Source organism: Nannospalax galili, unplaced genomic scaffold (assembly GCF_000622305.1).
Source record: "Nannospalax galili isolate Female #2095 unplaced genomic scaffold, S.galili_v1.0 scaffold979, whole genome shotgun sequence".
Classification (NCBI taxonomy): Eukaryota; Metazoa; Chordata; class Mammalia; order Rodentia; family Spalacidae; genus Nannospalax; species Nannospalax galili.
Genome location: NW_008343671.1, coordinates 875767 through 892791, shown reverse-complemented (window position 1 = coordinate 892791; position 17025 = coordinate 875767). Strand labels below are relative to the sequence as shown.

At 54.3% G+C, this 17025-nt stretch overlaps 1 protein-coding gene across 3 annotated transcripts; it reads left to right on the top strand.

Annotated features, from left to right (window-relative positions):
- Window positions 1–641: 641 nt before the first annotated feature.
- Window positions 642–17025, top strand: Nr4a1 (nuclear receptor subfamily 4 group A member 1). Of its 3 annotated transcripts, none has more exons than XM_008839997.3 (7): window positions 642–762; window positions 12464–13347; window positions 14162–14291; window positions 14517–14668; window positions 14958–15160; window positions 15252–15430; window positions 16222–17025. In XM_008839997.3, exons 2-7 carry the CDS (start codon window positions 12466–12468, stop codon window positions 16476–16478), a joined length of 1803 nt encoding a protein of 600 aa, XP_008838219.1. In that variant the 5' UTR covers window positions 642–762; window positions 12464–12465; the 3' UTR covers window positions 16479–17025. The 3 variants fall into 3 exon arrangements, with proteins under 3 accessions (XP_008838219.1, XP_029422746.1, XP_008838218.1); XM_029566886.1 differs by lacking the exon at window positions 642–762 and adding an exon at window positions 2852–2875; XM_008839996.2 differs by lacking the exon at window positions 642–762 and adding an exon at window positions 9674–9810.

The window sequence follows — 17025 nt, the reverse complement described above, 5'->3', positions numbered from 1 at the left end:
TTTAAGCCTGATCACAGACTGTGGATGCTAGTTTTAGAGACATATATCAATTACAGATTGTCATTTCTTTTTGAGAAAGGAGAGGCAGGAAGAGATTATATAATTTGTCCTGAAGCTGTGTTCGAGCCAGGACTTGAACCTAGGAGGTCTGGTGCTCTCAACCTAAGTTACTTTTCCTATTTAGAAACTGGGGTCTCATCACAGGAGTTCCTGAGAATCTGCTTGACTGGGGTTAAAAGGCTGGGCTGCCTGACACAGGGTCATGGAGCTCTTGCCCTCTAAGGACTCTGGACTTGGGGCTGAGCTGGAGCACTGTAAGGAGGGACAGGCACTCTACCCTTCCTCACAGTGGCTGCTTTCTCTGCTACCCATTGCCCCATGTGCACACTAAGGGTGTTGGGCAGGAGGAGCAGGATGTGAGGGCTCAGGGGTAGCATGCCTCTCTATGGCTCTGAGATGCTCAGATACTGTCCACACCTCCTGGCCACCCCGGAGTCCCTGAGGGCTCATTGTCTGGGGTTGCCTTGTCCCCCTTATGGCCTGTGTCCTGCCCCTGTTCCTACTCTTGATTCCCAGCTATATTGTCTCCAGGGGATAGTCTCAATGGCTGGTTGTTTGTCTCTCACACTGTCTCCCTCTGTAGGCCACTGTGGACAGAGGCCAGCCCCTGCCCCTCCCTGGAGTCTTGGCTGCTTTGCTGTGACCTGAAGGCTGAGGGGATGGTATGAGCACTGGTAGAGTCCTGCTGGCCCATTCAGAGTGGTAAGTACTGTAAGGACACTTCCTCTATGCCTGGGGACCATGAGCAGGTGGGGTGGGATGGGGACAGAGGTGGGGGCAGGACTGCCTAGAACGGATGTGGTCTGGGGGCTGAAGGGGGAAGCCCTGTGAAGGCGGTGGCAGGCGAGTGAGGTGCTGCTCAGCATGGGAACATCTGATTTCTTCAGAGGTGGGGTGATGTGGGGGTGGGGACAGGGAAGCCTTATAGCAGCTTAGACTGGAGGCTCTGGGCCTGGATGTCATGGGCAGGTGAGAGGGGGTGACAGCTGCCTCTCAAGGCAACAGGTGCATGGTTCCAGGAAGCTGAGGAGGTGGGGTGGGTAGCCAAAGGCTGGGAGCATAGCAGCGGCATGTGGGTATGAAGGGTGGCCTGTTTCCAGGGGTAGGCACTGTACCAAGGAGGTGCAAGGCCTGGACTACACCTGCCAGTGTGGGAACCACCCTTATCACCGTGTCAGGCTTGTAGGTCTTTTGGTGTTTGAGACAGGAGGTGATCTTTTCAAACGGGGAGGCAGGTAGAGACCGCATTATTCATCTAATATTCTTAAATTTATTTTTATTTTATGTATATGCATGCAATACCCACAGAGGCCAGAAGAGGGTGTCAGATTCCCTGGAACTGGCATTATGGACAGTTGTCAGTAGCCATGTGAATGATAGGAACTGAACTTGGTTCCTTTGCAAGAGCAGCCAGTGCTCTTAACAGCTGAGCCATCTCTCCAGCTCCTCATCTAATATTCTTGAGAAGAAACTTCCAACTGGTAGCCAGCCCCAAGATATCCTTGGCCATCTAGTTTGCTGCTCCTCTTACTCAGGGAGTTTAGAGAGAGAAAAGACTTCTAACAGTCCTGCCAGGAGGGAGGCAAATGTGAAGTGAAGCTAGAATCCAGGTCTGTGGGCTTCCTGGAGCGCTCAGAGGCCAGCTGATGACAGAGGACACCCTTCCTCAGATGGGGGTGCTTTAGAGAAGCTACAGGGCGGTCTGTAGGGGAGGGGATAGGCTTTCTTACAAGGGTCCTGAAACACAAGATTCTGGGATGAGGCCAAGGCCACCAAGATTTGGTCACCATGCCTAGGGAGATAGTGGTAACCTGATACCCTGAACATGGGCCCTGGTAATCCCTTCCTCTTTCACTGGGACACAAGGTCATCTCTGAGCCACAGTTCCTTAGGTTTGGGAGACTCTAGATGACGAGACCACTTAGTGTCTTCCCTCAGCCCTGCTGCTTCATGCAGAGAGGGTGATTAGGGTGCAGAGTCCCTAAGGAGGTAGCTGGGGTGGAAAGGATGGGGTGTGCGACTTAGCCCAGAGGGAAGCAGGGGAAGCCTTGGGAAGTAAGGCCTGGAGCTGGGCTGAGTATGCATCTGGCTTCCTGCTGGCAGTAGGCGCCACTCCACCAACCTTGGGCTGGGGACAGGGAGAATTACTGTAAGTGGAAGGGGCAGGTGGCACTAGTCAGCCGGAGATCTGGACTAGGGAAGCACGTGAGTCAGGGTGACAGCGGTGGCCAGGTGTCTGCCTCCTCTTGGCCATGTTTCTAACCGCCATCCAGACAGGCTTCCTGAGCATCCAGCCTTCCCAGTGGGGACAGCATTCCTCATGTTTGCCTGTTGTCTGGGTGATAGTGGTGACTAGGTGGGACTCCCATGCTGAATATACTGCCAAGGCCACCCTGAGGGGCTGCCAGCCAGGGCCCCATGAGTGTTAGAGCTGCTGGTCTTGTGACGTGGGCACCTGTTTGCCAGGCCTGGGCATGGGCCCAGGGTCACGCTCACTCCGGGGCTCCCGTCAGCTGACTATTTTGGGCTTTTGCTGACCTGGGCCAAAGTCAGGCCCTAGCCAAGAGGGCCCTGAGGCGGCTCTCCCAGTCCCCAGAGGCCGGCTCTGGTTTCTGCTATATAAACAGAAGAGGACATACAGGCTTGGAGAGACAGTTCTCATCCAGAGCCTGCTCAGCCAGTGCACAGCTTCAGCTGGGGAGGACAGGCTGGCCAAGCTGTCACATCTCCCCACTCGGCTCCCTGGGGCTGTGGAAAGAGCCCCACTAGCCCTGGATTCTCCCTTTGTTGTCTAGGGTTGTGAGGACAAGAGCTGGTAAGTTTGGGGACAAGGGACACTGAGGCATGGGAACTGGGCTGTTTGGGATTTGTCCCACTGTAACCGTTCTGCCAGATGTTTTTCCATTGTGGATGGTCCTTTGGATTGGAGAGGAGGAGGAAGAGGAGGAAGCAAGGGTGGCTGACAGTCCTCGAAAATGCAGCATGTCTGCATTTGGGTGACAGAAACTGGACTTTGAGATTGACAACAGAAAGGTGGGGGACAGACAGGTCACTTGCTCTCTCCTTCCTTAGAGACTGCCCACAGGGTCTCAACTCTCCTTCCTTGTCTGACCTGCCAGGAGAAGTCCCTACCCTTGGGTCGCTCAGATGGAGGAGGGAGGCAGGGTGAGCTTGGTGCATCTCACAGTTAGTTTCTGAGTGACAGACCCAGTTCCAGCTCTCTGTCCATGGGACCAGTGGCTGGGCTGAGACCTCCTGCTAATCCTAGGGCCTTTCCTTAATGTCTGCCTCTGACCTCCCAGATGCTTTTGGTGATGAGAGGCAGGGCTGGAGTGAAGCCTGGCAAGTCCTGCCCTGTGTGTGTGTGTGTGTGGGTGTGTGTGTGTGTGTGTGTGTGTGTGTGTGTGTGTGTGTGTGTGTGTGTTGTCCCCCCTCCCCTCTGGCCAGCTCACCACAAACACGCTCCCTGGGACCTGGGCCAGAGGCAGCCTCTTATGTGGGAGACTCCAGTGCTGTGTCCCCCACCCCCAGTTCTTTAAAAAAAAAGTTTCTCCTTTCTGAACATGAATCTCTAACTGAATCCAGAGCCTGCTACTAAAAATACTTTAACAATAGGAAAATTAGGCAGCCTTCCGGCTGAGGCTTCTTATCAGAAAGGTTTTATTTTGGAATTTGACTTGTGCTGAGGAGGTTGGGTAGGTGGACCTTGGACTGGGGTAGGGAAATTTGGTGGGTATGGACATTCTATAGGTAGTGGGAGACCTTCCCAGGTAGGGCACTGGCCAATAGAGGGAGGAGCCAGTAGACTGAGAGGGCCACTTGGAGCTTGTGAGGAGGGTGCAGATGAAGCACAGGGCAACCTTTCCCAGAGGAACCCTGTGACCTCTGCACTGTCCACCTTTGTCTGTTCTTCCTGAGGTCTAACATTATTCCTAATCTGTGTATTAATTTCTTTTGCCAATGAGATAGGTGGAGTAGAGAAATCAGTGGATTGAAGATGGCCTCTATGTCTGTGGCTGACTGCCATAAGTCATCCAGCTTTCTCCAGAGTATTAATTGAGCACTTGCTGTTTACAGAGTCTGGAATTTTCCCAGTATTGGGTAAAGCTTCTGCTCTGGGCTGCTCTTATTTTCTCTTAGCCCCTCAGAGGGGAAGAAGTAGGGATGGGGTTACTGTTTAGTTCTCAGAGAGTGAGAATGTAACCCTGGTTTCTGGTCTGTCCCTGCCTGTCCCCTGCCACTCTCAGGTTTCTACTGCAGGTTCCTGGCATCCTGGCCCCAGTGCTCTGTGGGTATTCAGCCTCTCTTTTTCTTTAGTGAACTGAATTCTCCACCAGTGAGATTTATGTTGTCTATACTGGCACATGAGGAAATTTTTTTTTTTTTTTTTTGGTCTTTTTGAAACAGAGTCTCTACCAGTTTAACTCATTTTTCTGATGCCTGTAACTTGAATTTAAAAATGTACTTTTTGTGAATGCATGAGCTGATTTATTTTTCTTGAGGATTGATTTGCATAGCCAGTGAACGGCAGTTCAGAGAGCTGGGCCCCGGGGCCAGGAGATCCCTGGTCAGCCCCTTTTATTACATTGATTGAGGGAGTGTGTGTGTGTGTGTGTGTGTGTGTGTGTGTGTGTGTGTGTATGGCAGTCAAAGGACAATTTGAGAGAGTCAGTTCTCTTCTTCTACCATGTGGGTCCTGGGGATTGAACTCAGGTTGCCAGACTCGGTAGTAAGTGCCTTTACCTACTGAACCATCTCACCAGCCCTGGGGAACAGTTTTGAAGGGGCTGCCCAGGTCATACCACAACAGATTTGCTGGCCCTGGTACAAGATACCTGTGATAATCCTTCCAGCCTTTGCCTGTACTTAGGGGGCAGGTTAGGGGTGTGTTCATGGGCTAACCTGGCCTCATCCTGGGAACCTGTTTTGGGGGAGGCAACCACATGTATTCACAACAAGGCTGGGCTGGGTGAGGGCCTGGAGATCAGAGCCAGCAGAGGCCTGGATCTGACCCCTCACCCCAGGTTCCCAGAGCTGCCCTGGGAAACCCCTCTGAGGCAGCCTTCCCTGCCCACAACACAAATCCCCCTGCCCACTGCCAGGGCAGGAAGCGGAAGTGGGCCTGGTCAGGGTTGGCTGCAGTCCCTGGGGCTGAGCAGGGGAAGCTCCTGGGGCCACTTCTCAGTGGGAGGAAGCAAAGCTTACTCCTTCTGCCCACCCCATGGGAAGAGTGTGGAGGTTGTGGGTGGGGACAGTCTTGGTGAAAGTGGGGCAAGTTCCTGCCCTCCACTCAGCAGGGTGGGGCCCAGCTCAAGGGGCATCGTGGGAAAGGGCTGTGTGAGTTCACTTCCCTCATTCCCTGCTTGCCCAACTCTGCTGAGGAATGACTGTGGACATTGCAGCCTAGGCTACTTACTGTTGAAGAAGCAGAAAAGGCCCTCCTGCGAGGAGAGGAAACAATACCCTCAGTTGCTTACACACTGGTGGGGATTGGATCTGAGCAGGAGTCCCTGAGGTCCCTATTTCAATGTCTGACTGTCTCACCCACCCTTGCTCTCTCTTGAGACAGAGTCTCAATATATAGACCCAGTTGCCCTTGAACTTTTGGTGATCCTGCCCGAGTGCTAGGATTACAGGTTCTAAAGTCATGTTGCAGCCCCTCCTAACTCTTGTGCTCTGAGTAACTGTTGATAGAACAAATGTATAATGAGAAACAGCCACTCTGATTTCAGAAGCACATACTTGAATGAACTTGAACTCAGACAAGTCCAGCTGTATCTGCATCCACTTAAATAAACATGTCTCTTCCATTTGGGTGTGGCTACTTTTTAAATAAGGTTGTTTTTTTTTTTTTTTTTTGGAGGGGGTATAACATACATAGAGAAAAGTATATACATCATAGTGTAAAATCTCTGGAGTACAGTTTGATAACTTCTCTAGAGTGAACACACTTGTGACTCCATCATTTAAATGGGGAACTGGAATGGTTCCAGTTCCACCAAAGACTCCCTCAGAGGCACCTACAACAGGCTGCAGGCATGCCTGCTTTTGTGGTGTACACATAGGAGTTGGAGATCATGGGGTCAGAAGCCACAGCCTCCGCAAGCCAGAGTCAAGGCAGAGGGGTCAGCACGAAATGGGAGTTTCTCTGCTTCCTTCTTTGTAAAATGCAGGTTGTTATTTCAAGCCTGAATGGGGTGAGGAGAGGGTTGCATGGAAGAGACCAAGTGAGGTGTCCTGGCCCACAGTCTGACCCTGGGTTGGCATCTTGCTTCTGTACTACGTCCCCACACCAGTAAGAAAGGGCTTATTAGGAGTTGGGTGGCCTAGGAGCGAAGTCTGCAAGAACAGTCAGGATTCCAGCAGAGAGGAGGAATGTGTGCCCGTGGCTCAGATAGCATGTTCAGAATGGTTGGTACCAGGAATTAGATCAAGGACCTTTTCTGGGGCCAGGTGATGAGGCACATTGGTAGGTTGGGCCATGACTGGATAGCACTGGTTTGTGTCTCCAACATGCCACCTCTTCTCCCTGACCCTCCTGTGTCATCAGGTGCTTATCTCTCCTTTGGATACCAGTTCCATCATTACATTTCCCCTCTCCCTACTCCCAGTGAACAGGTTTGAGTCTTGAAGGCAGGACTTGGGGGTCTATGGCGTTTCTGTCTAGTCCGGGACCAGCTTTTGCCCCAGGCCTCCCAAAGCCTGCATAGGTTATGCCTCATTTGCACCCTACAGAGCCCCGGGCCACCACCCTCTTTGGGCAGTCTCTGACCAGCAGGGATGAAGTTGGGATCCCTAAGTCCTTTTGTCCTCTTTTTTCCCTCTATGTAGTCTCAGTGTTCCAGCTCTAGTACCTGCATTGGTGACCCTGGCTATGTTCCCATAGGATTCTTCTCTTTATTAAGAATACTTGAATGGCTTGAGTGTCGTATGTTTAGACCCTCTGGCATCGGGCCTCCAAAAGCATAGCCAGGTGCCAGCTGCAGTTCCTCATCCTCCTCTAACTTCCGGGCAGCAAGGTGGTGGCTTCCACAGCATGCAATGGCTTAAGGAGGTTGGCCTGAGTGCAGATAATAGGACTCTGAGGTTTAGAACAGGGACCTAAGACAGCTGCTTTCTACAGTGAGCTCCCTGGGCCTTACTCCACATGGGCCTACCCTACAGGATGGTCTGTGCCAGTCTGTCCAAAGGCAGACTGATGGGGAGGGAGGAGTATGCTAGAGCTCAGGACTGAACTAAGACGGGCTTCAGCACAGACTGGTGAAGACTGGACAGTTCACCTGCTTTGCTGGAGGGAACAGGCTTGGCTTATTTTTATGGCATATTAAAATCATTTTGGGGGTAAAGGGGGGCATCCAGGGCTGAGTGGAAGAATGAGGTGAGGAGCCAGATGTGACACATCTGGGGCCAGGCTTGGTGTGTACACCAGAGCAAATGTGCTCTTGGAACCCTTGAGTCCTGTTTTCAGGCAGGGAGGACTTGGATGCTAGTAGTGGTGTCTAACCCCTCAAATAAAAACCTAAGGAAAATCTAGTGTAAATTCCAAGAAAAAGAACCCACTTTGGCTGAGATGCTGTGAAGAACTGGGATGGTTTCAATTGGCACCATCCTGTCCATACTTCAACTTCCCCCAGGTGCCCTTTAAGTTCTTTGGAAGGTGGCTTGGGAAAGTCCAGCGCTGTGGACTGCTCAACCATGTCAAGACTGCACAGTGGCTGGGGGGCTCTGGCAACTTCTGACCAGATCATTGGATGACATCAGCATCATACAAAGGCTGCTCCATCTGTGGGGGACAGCAAGGGTTTAGAAAGAAGTGACAGGTTGGGGATGGACCCCAGGTCACAGTTGCTAGGCAAGCACTCTACCACTGAACTATAAACCTTGCCCCAGGTTTTCAGTGGGCATAGCCCAGAAAGGGAGGTCATTGGGTACAACCAGTTAGTCTGCTGCAGCAGTGGGCTGGCATTGGCTGTGGCTGGAGGCAGAAATGGGGGATGACAGGTATTTCAAAGAGAATCCCAGACAGGCAAGATATAAGATGAGCAGAGATGGCGTGACTGGATGGGAGTGCAGAGATAAACTATGGGAGGGATATTTGAGAAGCTAGTGGAACTTCTGGTGGGCAGAAGTGGGGACTGAGAAATTGTGGGAAACATGATGGGAGTTGAGAGTGGGGAGAGCCACGGATCCTAGGGGCAGAAGTGTCGGGGGGCCAGATGAGGTGAAAGCAGCTCAGTAACCTTGACCTACAGAGGAAAGGGGAATGGGAGGCGTCCCAGTAGGACCGGGCCCGCTCTTCTTGCCTGTGTTAGCCCGTTCTCCTTCCTCTCTTAACCTCGCTAGCAAGTGAGGGTTCCCAGAGTTGGGCATGGATGGGGCACATATTGTGCAGGATGACAGCTGGACCAGTAAAATCTCCAGGTGGATACAGCCCTGGCAGGCCCTTCCCTGCTACCAGGGGCCGGTGGTAACTGGTCAGAACCGCTCTCCATTGCTGCTGAAGGTGGGAGGGAGGGCGTGAAAAGAGCCCCTGGAGAAGCAGCACCCGGCGCTGGGTTCTATCCCACTGTACCATCACTTCCTTGTGTGACCTTGAGCAAATGCCATTATTTCCCTGAGCCTGTTTATTTATAAAATGGGGAAGAGTTGGCATGAGTTTGGAAAGATTTCTCAGACTCCGCCCGGTTCTGAAATTCGGTAATTTCTCAACTAGGGTGCATCCACCCTGAGAGAGGCTATAGGGAGGGAACTGGTGAGAAACTTTAAATCAAGTAAGGAGCAAAGCCCACTGGCCCAGAGTGGGCCTCGCAAACCCTTACCCTTCAGGAAGGGACTTCGAAAGCCAGATCGCTCATAGCTAGCTAGGAGCGAATAAAACCAGGGTTCCAGCTGACTTCCTCGAGGCCAGAGACCCTGTTGGGTAAGACCCGTCAAAATGTGCAAACTTTGGCCGCGGGGAGGAGGAGTGGGGGGTGAGCGGGGAGGTAGTGCTCAGGCTCCCCATCCCTGGGGTGTGTCCTACAGTTGTCTGCCCAACGGCGGCAGAGGGCGACACCCCAGGCTACCAAGACAAGCTGGGGAGGGGGCAAAGGCGGGGCGGGGTCGGGTGAGCTGGAGGGAGCGGGCACGGCTGGCACGGAGCGGCGGGAGGGGAGGAGATCCTGCTTCGGGGAAGCCCTGCGGGCGAGGCTCTCAGCGCCCCCTCCTCCGGCCTGGCTCTCCGAGTCGGTTATTTCGGACCCCGGGAACAGGTCCCGAGTCTCGAGTCCAGCGCGGGGAGCCTAGTGGGTCTGGAAGCTGCTATTTTTAGCTAGAGCGGCGGGCGCGAGGAGACTATTTATAGATCAAACAATCCGCGCTCCTTGCGTCAATGGAACCCCGCGTGCGTCACGCGCGCAGACATTCCAGGCCCCCCCTCGCCCCGCCTCCTCGGGCTCCCCGCCTCCTCGGGCTCCCAGTCTCCTCGGGCTCCCAGTGCCCGCACCTCCCCTTGGCCGCCTCCTGCCGGAACCGCGCCGCCCCCCGCGCCCTTGTATGGCCAAAGCTCGCCGGGCCGCGTGCGTCAGTGGCGCCCCCGCCCCTCCCCGTGCGTCATGGAGCGCTTAAGAGGAGGGTCGGGCTCGCCTGGGGAGCCCCAGTGGAGGAGGCTGCGAAACTTGGGGGAGTGTGCGAGAAGGACTGCGGAGCGCACGCGGGACTGGACTGCGACTCGGGTGCTGGTCCCGGCTTAGGGGAGCAGGAGCCGGCCGGGTAGGTACCCAGCGGGCAATGTTTCTAGGGGTGGTGCATGGAGGAGATGGGTGTAGGCGCGGGCAGAAAGGATGTCTTGGGGTCGGCTTGCGTGAGGGGTGTGTAGAGTGCTGCTCTGGTGTTGAGAGTAGTGCATGGAACGGGATGAGGACCCAGATCCGAGTGGGGTCTTCTGGATTCGGGTTTGAGGTTGGGGGAGGGTGAAGGGTCTGCAAGGTGATTGGTGCTGACAGGTAGTGAGGACTTGCTTAGCCTATGTCTGGTCTTAGGGTGACCAACAAGGCACACGGTGTTCTGGACTTGCGAGCTGATTTGTTGGGGGGTTCTCTTCCGGAGCTTTGGGCTTGGGAGCCAGGCTGTCAGCCCCTCTCTCTAGTTGTTTTCTTAACACTTTACAGGCTGTAGTTAAATGTTCAGAGATTCCCTTACTGAACTTGACTGCCGGGAGACCTGGCGATTATTGAAGGAAATGGTTAGGTTGGCTGATGTTGAAGTAAGTCTTGTCAGGGTCTATCAGGAAGCATAAGGATTGGTTTTGCTGTAGCCTGGTGCCATGGGGGTGGGGGTGGGGAGGCGGCACGTGGAGCCCTGGGTAGAAGTTTCTCATGCTGGAGTCTTAGTGTGGTACAGACATCTCCCACCATTTCAGCCCCACTTGCAGATCACCTCTATGCCCTCTCAGCTAATGGTCCTTGTCAAGTAGGGTGCAGCCTGAGGCTTGTTCACCTAACAGGTGCAAGCCACATTGTTGCCAGGACCTGCCCCAAGCCGGATTCTCCCACTCCCTCCTTCAACTCCGCCTCTTCTTCCTCCCCCCCCCACCCCTTGGGACTGCCCCTCCCCCATCCCCATGAAGCCAGATACAGGTCTGTATCTTGTGTTGCTGATTCTCTGCCTGAAAGGGGGAGGGGGGAGAGGTAGACTGGTAGGGGTTGATCCGGATGTGGGATGTCCAAGTGGAGAAACAGGATTTGAATAAGGCTGGAATAAATACCCAGTCCTGAGTGGCTGCCACCCTTCCTCCACCCCCCAACCCATTCCTGCCCGGGCTGCCTTCATGCAGGCAGAGGCAGAAGTGGCCACCTTTATCTGCTGCAGGTGCTGTATGCCTGAGGGCAGTGCCATGGGGCCGGTAGGGCTAAAGCTTGAGGGGCTTAGTTGTCTGGGAAGTTGTGTATCAAGCTAGGGGTGGAGCTGGCCTGTCCAGGACCCTGGTGGGAGAAATCCTAGAACTAAAGGGCTTCATGGCTCTTTGGCCAGCAAGTAGTTGACAGCCTTTGCCCCATTACTGTATCTCTGGGTCATGGTACTCTGTGCTCCAGTTTGATTTCCTATACGGCTTGCTTTCCTGAGTAGGACCCTTAGAACTATGCAGTCCCCAGATTTGGAGTTAGGGAAGGACAGTGGGTCCTCTCTTGCAGGAATTTCGACGCCTGAATGGGACTATCTCTGATCCTTCAGGCCTGGGGGGCAGAGGTAGTGGTGGACTGTGATCTTCTTTGCTGAACCCCTGGATATTTCAGGGCACAGACATCTGTTTTAGTGAAGGGACCCAAGCAGGGACAGATTGTCTTCCATGCACCAAACAATAGGTTTCTATGCACTTCTGGACTCTGGGTGTTTATTTTGTTCTGTTTTTTGGGCTTCTGAGACAAGGTCTCCCTGTAGCCACAGCTGGCTTCAAACTCAGAGATCGGCCTGTCTCTGCCTCCCGAGTGCTGGGATTAAAGGTGTGCGCCCAACCCTGGGTGTTTTTTTTTTTTTTTTTTTTTTTTAAATAAAAGTGATGTGGTAACTGAGAAATTGCTTTTGAGAACTGTCCTTTCTCCTGACTGTCCTAAGTGTCTGTTCTTTAGACATTCTTGCTCAGCAACTCACCTCCTTCCAGTATCTAGTATTTAAGGCTGTTACTGGATCCCCTGGGGAGCTGGGGACAGTGAAGAGGCCTAGGTTCCTTCCTGCCTCCTACCCTCTACCCCTGCTCCTAGAAACATCAAAGGCAGTAGCGAGTGGGTGCATAGCCGCGGATGGCAGGACTGGAGTACCTGTGAGATCTGCTGTCCCTGCACAGCATATGGGGTAGAAGTGAGGCTAGACCTGGTGCTGCCCTAGTAGATAGGAAGATGAGCCTCAGCCCCAGCTCCTCTTCCATCTCCAGGGTATCTGTCTCCACAGCCACTGTTGGGAGGTGAGGAAGGGGTACACAGAGATGTGTCTGGGAATATTCCCAGGAAGTGCCTGGTTGAAGAATCAGTGAATTTGCTTCTAGGGGCTGGGCTAAGGCTCTGAAGGCTGCCTCCCCCAACCCCCCACCAGTGGAGGGGGAGGCCTGGTGGGGAGGGGGGATTGGGAGAACACAGCTTCCCCCTGTTCCACCAGGGAAATGCTGGCTGGCTGCCTTCCCTAGGGTTCCCAGACCCACACTAGGGTGTGGCTGGCCTTTTAACTGAGCCCACTCAGGCTGGGCCACTGCCTATGAGCTTTGTGGCTATAGACTGAGATAGTGCTTGGGTCAGAAGTCAGGATTCCTAGGTTCTATGGCCCTGACCATCTTGCTCATCTAGGCTTGCCCCAGCTGCCCTGTGTCTACCAGGCCTGTGGCTTCTCTCATTGACTCCTCCCCTTCCCTTTGTCTGGTCTCCTCCTTCTCCAGAGATGCCCTGTATCCAAGCCCAATATGGGACAACAGCACCGAGCCCAGGACCGCATGACCACCTGGCAAGTGACCCCCTGACCCCTGAGTTCAGCAAGCCTACCATGGACCTGGCCAGCCCTGAGGCAGCCCCTGCTGCCCCCACTACCCTACCTAGCTTCAGCACCTTCATGGACAGTTACACTGGAGAGTTTGACACCTTTCTTTACCAGCTGCCGGGGACAACCCAGCCATGCTCTTCCACCTCTTCCTCAGCCTCCTCCACGTCCTCTTCCTCATCTTCAGCCACCTCTCCTGCCTCTGCTTCCTTCAAGTTCGAGGACTTCCAGGTGTACGGGTGCTATCCTGGCACCCTGAATGGCCCACTGGATGAGACTTTGTCCTCCAGTGGCTCTGATTACTATGGCAGCCCCTGCTCAGCCCCCTCACCATCCACACCCAGCTTCCAGCACCCCCAGCTCTCTCCTTGGGATGGCTCATTTGGCCACTTCTCCCCAAATCAGACTTATGAAGGCCTACGGGCATGGACAGAGCAGCTGCCCAAGGCTTCTGGGCCCCCACCACCTCCAGCCTTCTTTTCCTTCAGTCCCCCAACCGGTCCCAGCCCCAGCTTGGCCCAGAGTTCCCTGAAGTTGTTCCCATCTCCAGCCACCCACCAGCTGGGGGAGGGAGAAAGCTATTCCATGCCAGCAGCTTTCCCAGGTTTGGCACCCACTTCCCCGCACCTCGACACTTCCGGGATCCTGGATGCACCCATGACCTCCACCAGGGCCCGGAGTGGGGCTTCAGGTGGCAATGAGGGCCGCTGTGCTGTATGTGGGGACAACGCTTCATGCCAGCATTATGGGGTCCGCACCTGTGAGGGCTGCAAGGGTTTCTTCAAGGTATGTTGCTATTCTGGATGCTCGTTTCCTGGCAGACTGGTTACATTATGTTGGGGTCTCTGGTAGCCTCCATTGGGGTCTCTTCCCAGCTAGTTCTATCCCATAGGAAGGGGACAGGTATGCTACCTTTCTAGGGGTCTGTTGATTCAGGGTCTGGGAACCTTCATTCACATGAGCCCATGGGGCTGTAGAAAGTCCAGGGAGGGGGCAGAGTGTGGCCTGAAGTAGTGTTTCAGGAACAGAAGTTCTAGTGGGCAGCCTCTGGTTCTGTCCTGCCAGCATCCCCCTTCTCCCCCCTCCCCCAAAGTCCTGGTAGGAAGGGGGCCACAGGCACTCGTGTTCCTGGCATGGGATGAAAGGATCTGGGCAGAGGGTTTGGTTCTTGTAGGCTGGGGGTGGACTTGGGAACAGGCTGTGTGTTTGTCCCAGTGCTGGGTGCCTGCTTGGCTTCCCATCCCCACCTCCCAACCCCTCAGCTCTCTTGTCTCTGCCCCAGAAAAGGGCAGGTGGACACAGGCAGACACCTGTTAAGAAGAACAGGTGTCTGAACTGACCAGGAGTTTCTAGCCCCTAGTCTTGGGTCCTGGGGTCTTCCTCTTGAGGCAGAAACCTCCTCCAATGTCTCCCAGACTTTTTTCTCCCCCCTCTGCCCCTCCATTTCTCCCTCCCCTACCACCCAAATGTTAGGAAAATAGTTATGAACAGAGAGTGCTTTTGTCTGCATCGGCAGCAGGATCTGGATGGTCTCCTCCCCTGGGCTTCCCCCTCCCCAACCCATGCTCTGACAGCCTGTTCCGTGTTGTCCCCCCTCCAGCGCACAGTGCAGAAAAGTGCCAAGTACATCTGCCTGGCAAACAAGGACTGCCCTGTGGACAAGAGACGACGGAACCGCTGCCAGTTCTGCCGCTTCCAGAAGTGCCTGGCTGTGGGCATGGTGAAGGAAGGTGGGTGTCAGGATGAGGCCCATAGGCAACCTGAGGGGGTGGGGCAAGGAGGGGTCCCCAGGCATCTGCACCCCATCTTCACTTCTACTTCTAGACCCCAGACCCTAAGGTTTACAGCTTCTAGCTGCCTGGCCGATGAGGGTGTGGTGGAGGAGGGTCTTGTGCTCTGGGGTCCTGACTGAAGGCCCCTTCGTTCCTTCCTCACCACCACCCATTTTTCTGCAGTTGTTCGGACAGACAGTCTGAAGGGGCGGCGGGGCCGGCTACCTTCAAAACCGAAGCAGCCCCCAGATGCCTCTCCTGCCAATCTCCTCACTTCCCTAGTCCGGGCACACCTGGACTCAGGGCCTAGCACTGCCAAGCTGGACTACTCAAAGGTGAGGTCCTGCCTACCCACCCTGGGAATACATGCAGTGCCTTCGTGTATGTAAGGAAAGGCACCCCTTTCAGGGCAACACATCAGAAAACACGGAGCCTTCCTGCACTGACCAGTTGAAGAAATGCCCACCGGGGTGGGGCACATCACATTACAAACAGCTGCCGCAGCCCTGGGTTGCTATTTGAGAACTGACAGGCCCATTTGCACTCCTGGATTTGCTGTCCCAGTGCATGTGGTGGCTGCTGTGGACCCAGCTTGTGGTGCTCACGCCCTGGTGCCCCCTCCAGTTCCAGGAGCTGGTGCTGCCCCACTTTGGGAAGGAAGATGCTGGTGATGTGCAGCAGTTCTATGACTTGCTCTCTGGTTCCTTGGATGTTATCCGCAAGTGGGCTGAGAAGATTCCTGGCTTTGCTGAGCTTTGCCCAGGAGACCAAGACCTGCTGCTGGAGTCGGCCTTTCTGGAGCTTTTCATCCTCCGCTTGGCCTACCGGTGAGTTGCCCACCGTTATCCTGGCCCTACCCATGCTACGCCAGTTGGCAAGCACCCTGAGTCCTAACTGCTGTTTGCCCCTTCCTGCCAGGTCTAAGCCCGGCGAGGGGAAACTCATCTTTTGCTCGGGCCTGGTGCTACATCGCCTGCAGTGTGCCCGTGGTTTTGGTGATTGGATTGACAGTATCCTGGCCTTCTCGAGGTCCCTGCATAGCTTGGTGGTTGATGTCCCTGCCTTCGCCTGCCTCTCTGCTCTGGTCCTCATTACTGGTGAGTGTCTGTTATGAGGCTGGGCCCAAGGGTTATAAAGTGGGATGGGTGGCATCTTGTATGTTGGGAGCCCTAGAGTGCCTGTAACATGAGGATATCAGGAACTGCCAAGAGGCTCAGCTGCATTCAACTCCAAAGCCCAAGCCAGCCTTTGAATGACCACAGACCACCCCCCCCGCCCAAAATATGACTGCAGGTGGCAGGCATTTGTTTTGAAAACTCCCTGTCAGTCACATGGCACGTGATGAATTTTCACACGCCGCACTAGTGTAGCCAGCACTATGGTCAAGAAGCACAGGACCAGCCCCAGGAACCCTCCATCTGGCTCCCTCCCACGACTGTCTGTGCAGGAGGCAACCACGGCTCTGCTGCACCCTCTGCCAGCCTCGCTGGCTGCGCTTGTTACGGTAGTTATATGTGGGTAGGACGGGCTCTGGTGTTAAATGGAGAGCTTTCAGATCTCTTCTGCCCCTGCCCTTTTTTTCCCTTAAATATCTCAGGGGCTACACCTTTATAGAAGAAACTCAGGAGCTCTGAACCCAGCTCTCCCTGATAGTGGTCCCAGCCTGGCCAGAAAACCTGGGTTAGGGTTTTATTTCATTGGTGTGAGCTTGGGCAAGTCATTCAAGCTCTCTGGGCCTCAGTCTCTCCCTTGGAATGTTGAGGACAGTGCCTTCAAATCCTGACAGGGCTGGGAAATGGGTTCCTATAGGAAGTGCTGGAGAAGTTGGGGGTCAGAGGCATGGTGGGGAGGCCTCAGCTGGGTGGCTAACTCTGTATCCTCTCTGCAGACCGGCATGGGCTGCAGGAGCCACGGCGTGTCGAGGAGCTACAGAACCGCATTGCCAGCTGCCTGAAGGAACACGTGGCCACCGTGGCAGGAGAGCCTCAGCCAGCCAGCTGCCTGTCCCGTCTGCTGGGCAAACTGCCTGAGCTGCGGACCCTGTGCACCCAGGGCCTGCAGCGTATCTTCTACCTCAAGCTGGAGGACTTGGTGCCCCCTCCACCAATCATCGACAAGATCTTTATGGACACGCTGCCCTTCTGACCCCCACCCTGAACATGCGTGCACACGTGTGTGTCTTACACCACCCCATGTGCCTTTAGCCTACGGACCTCCAGAAACCCCCCCTAGCCTGGGCTTGAGCTGAGACTGATCACCTTGTTACTCCTGGATGTGGACAGGGATCTCAAGTCCATGGGGAGGGGCGCATTCACGGGGGTGACCCTACCATTTGTCTTATCCCCCTAGCCCAGCCCTGGCCTTCATGTTTTTTGTAAGATAAACCGTTTTTAACACATGCCACCCTGCTGTAAATAAGCTGAAGCTGTTGTAAATACAGGAAGGAAGAGGTTGAGGTGGGGGTTGGGAGGAAGGGATGGGGCCCCCACCAGCCTGGGCAAGCCTTTCCAGCCTCCGACTTGCTCTCTTCCCACCCTCCTTCCACATGTATATAACTGTCACTCGAGGAAGAAGACAAATTGACAGATTCTGATTTATATTTGTGTATTTTTTCCTGGATTTATAGTATGTGACTTTTCTGATTAATATATTTAATATATTGAATAAAAAATAGACCTGTAGCTGAAATTGA

Bases quoted from the DNA above. Each gene is read 5' to 3' on its own strand.
- Nr4a1 (XM_008839997.3), top strand. From the start codon at position 12,466: ATGCCCTGTATCCAAGCCCAATATGGGACAACAGCACCGAGCCCAGGA. The intron at 14,292-14,516 runs GTGGGTGTCAGG...ATTTTTCTGCAG, and splicing joins TGTGGGCATGGTGAAGGAAG to TTGTTCGGACAGACAGTCTG. The intron at 15,431-16,221 runs GTGAGTGTCTGT...TCCTCTCTGCAG, and splicing joins TGCTCTGGTCCTCATTACTG to ACCGGCATGGGCTGCAGGAG.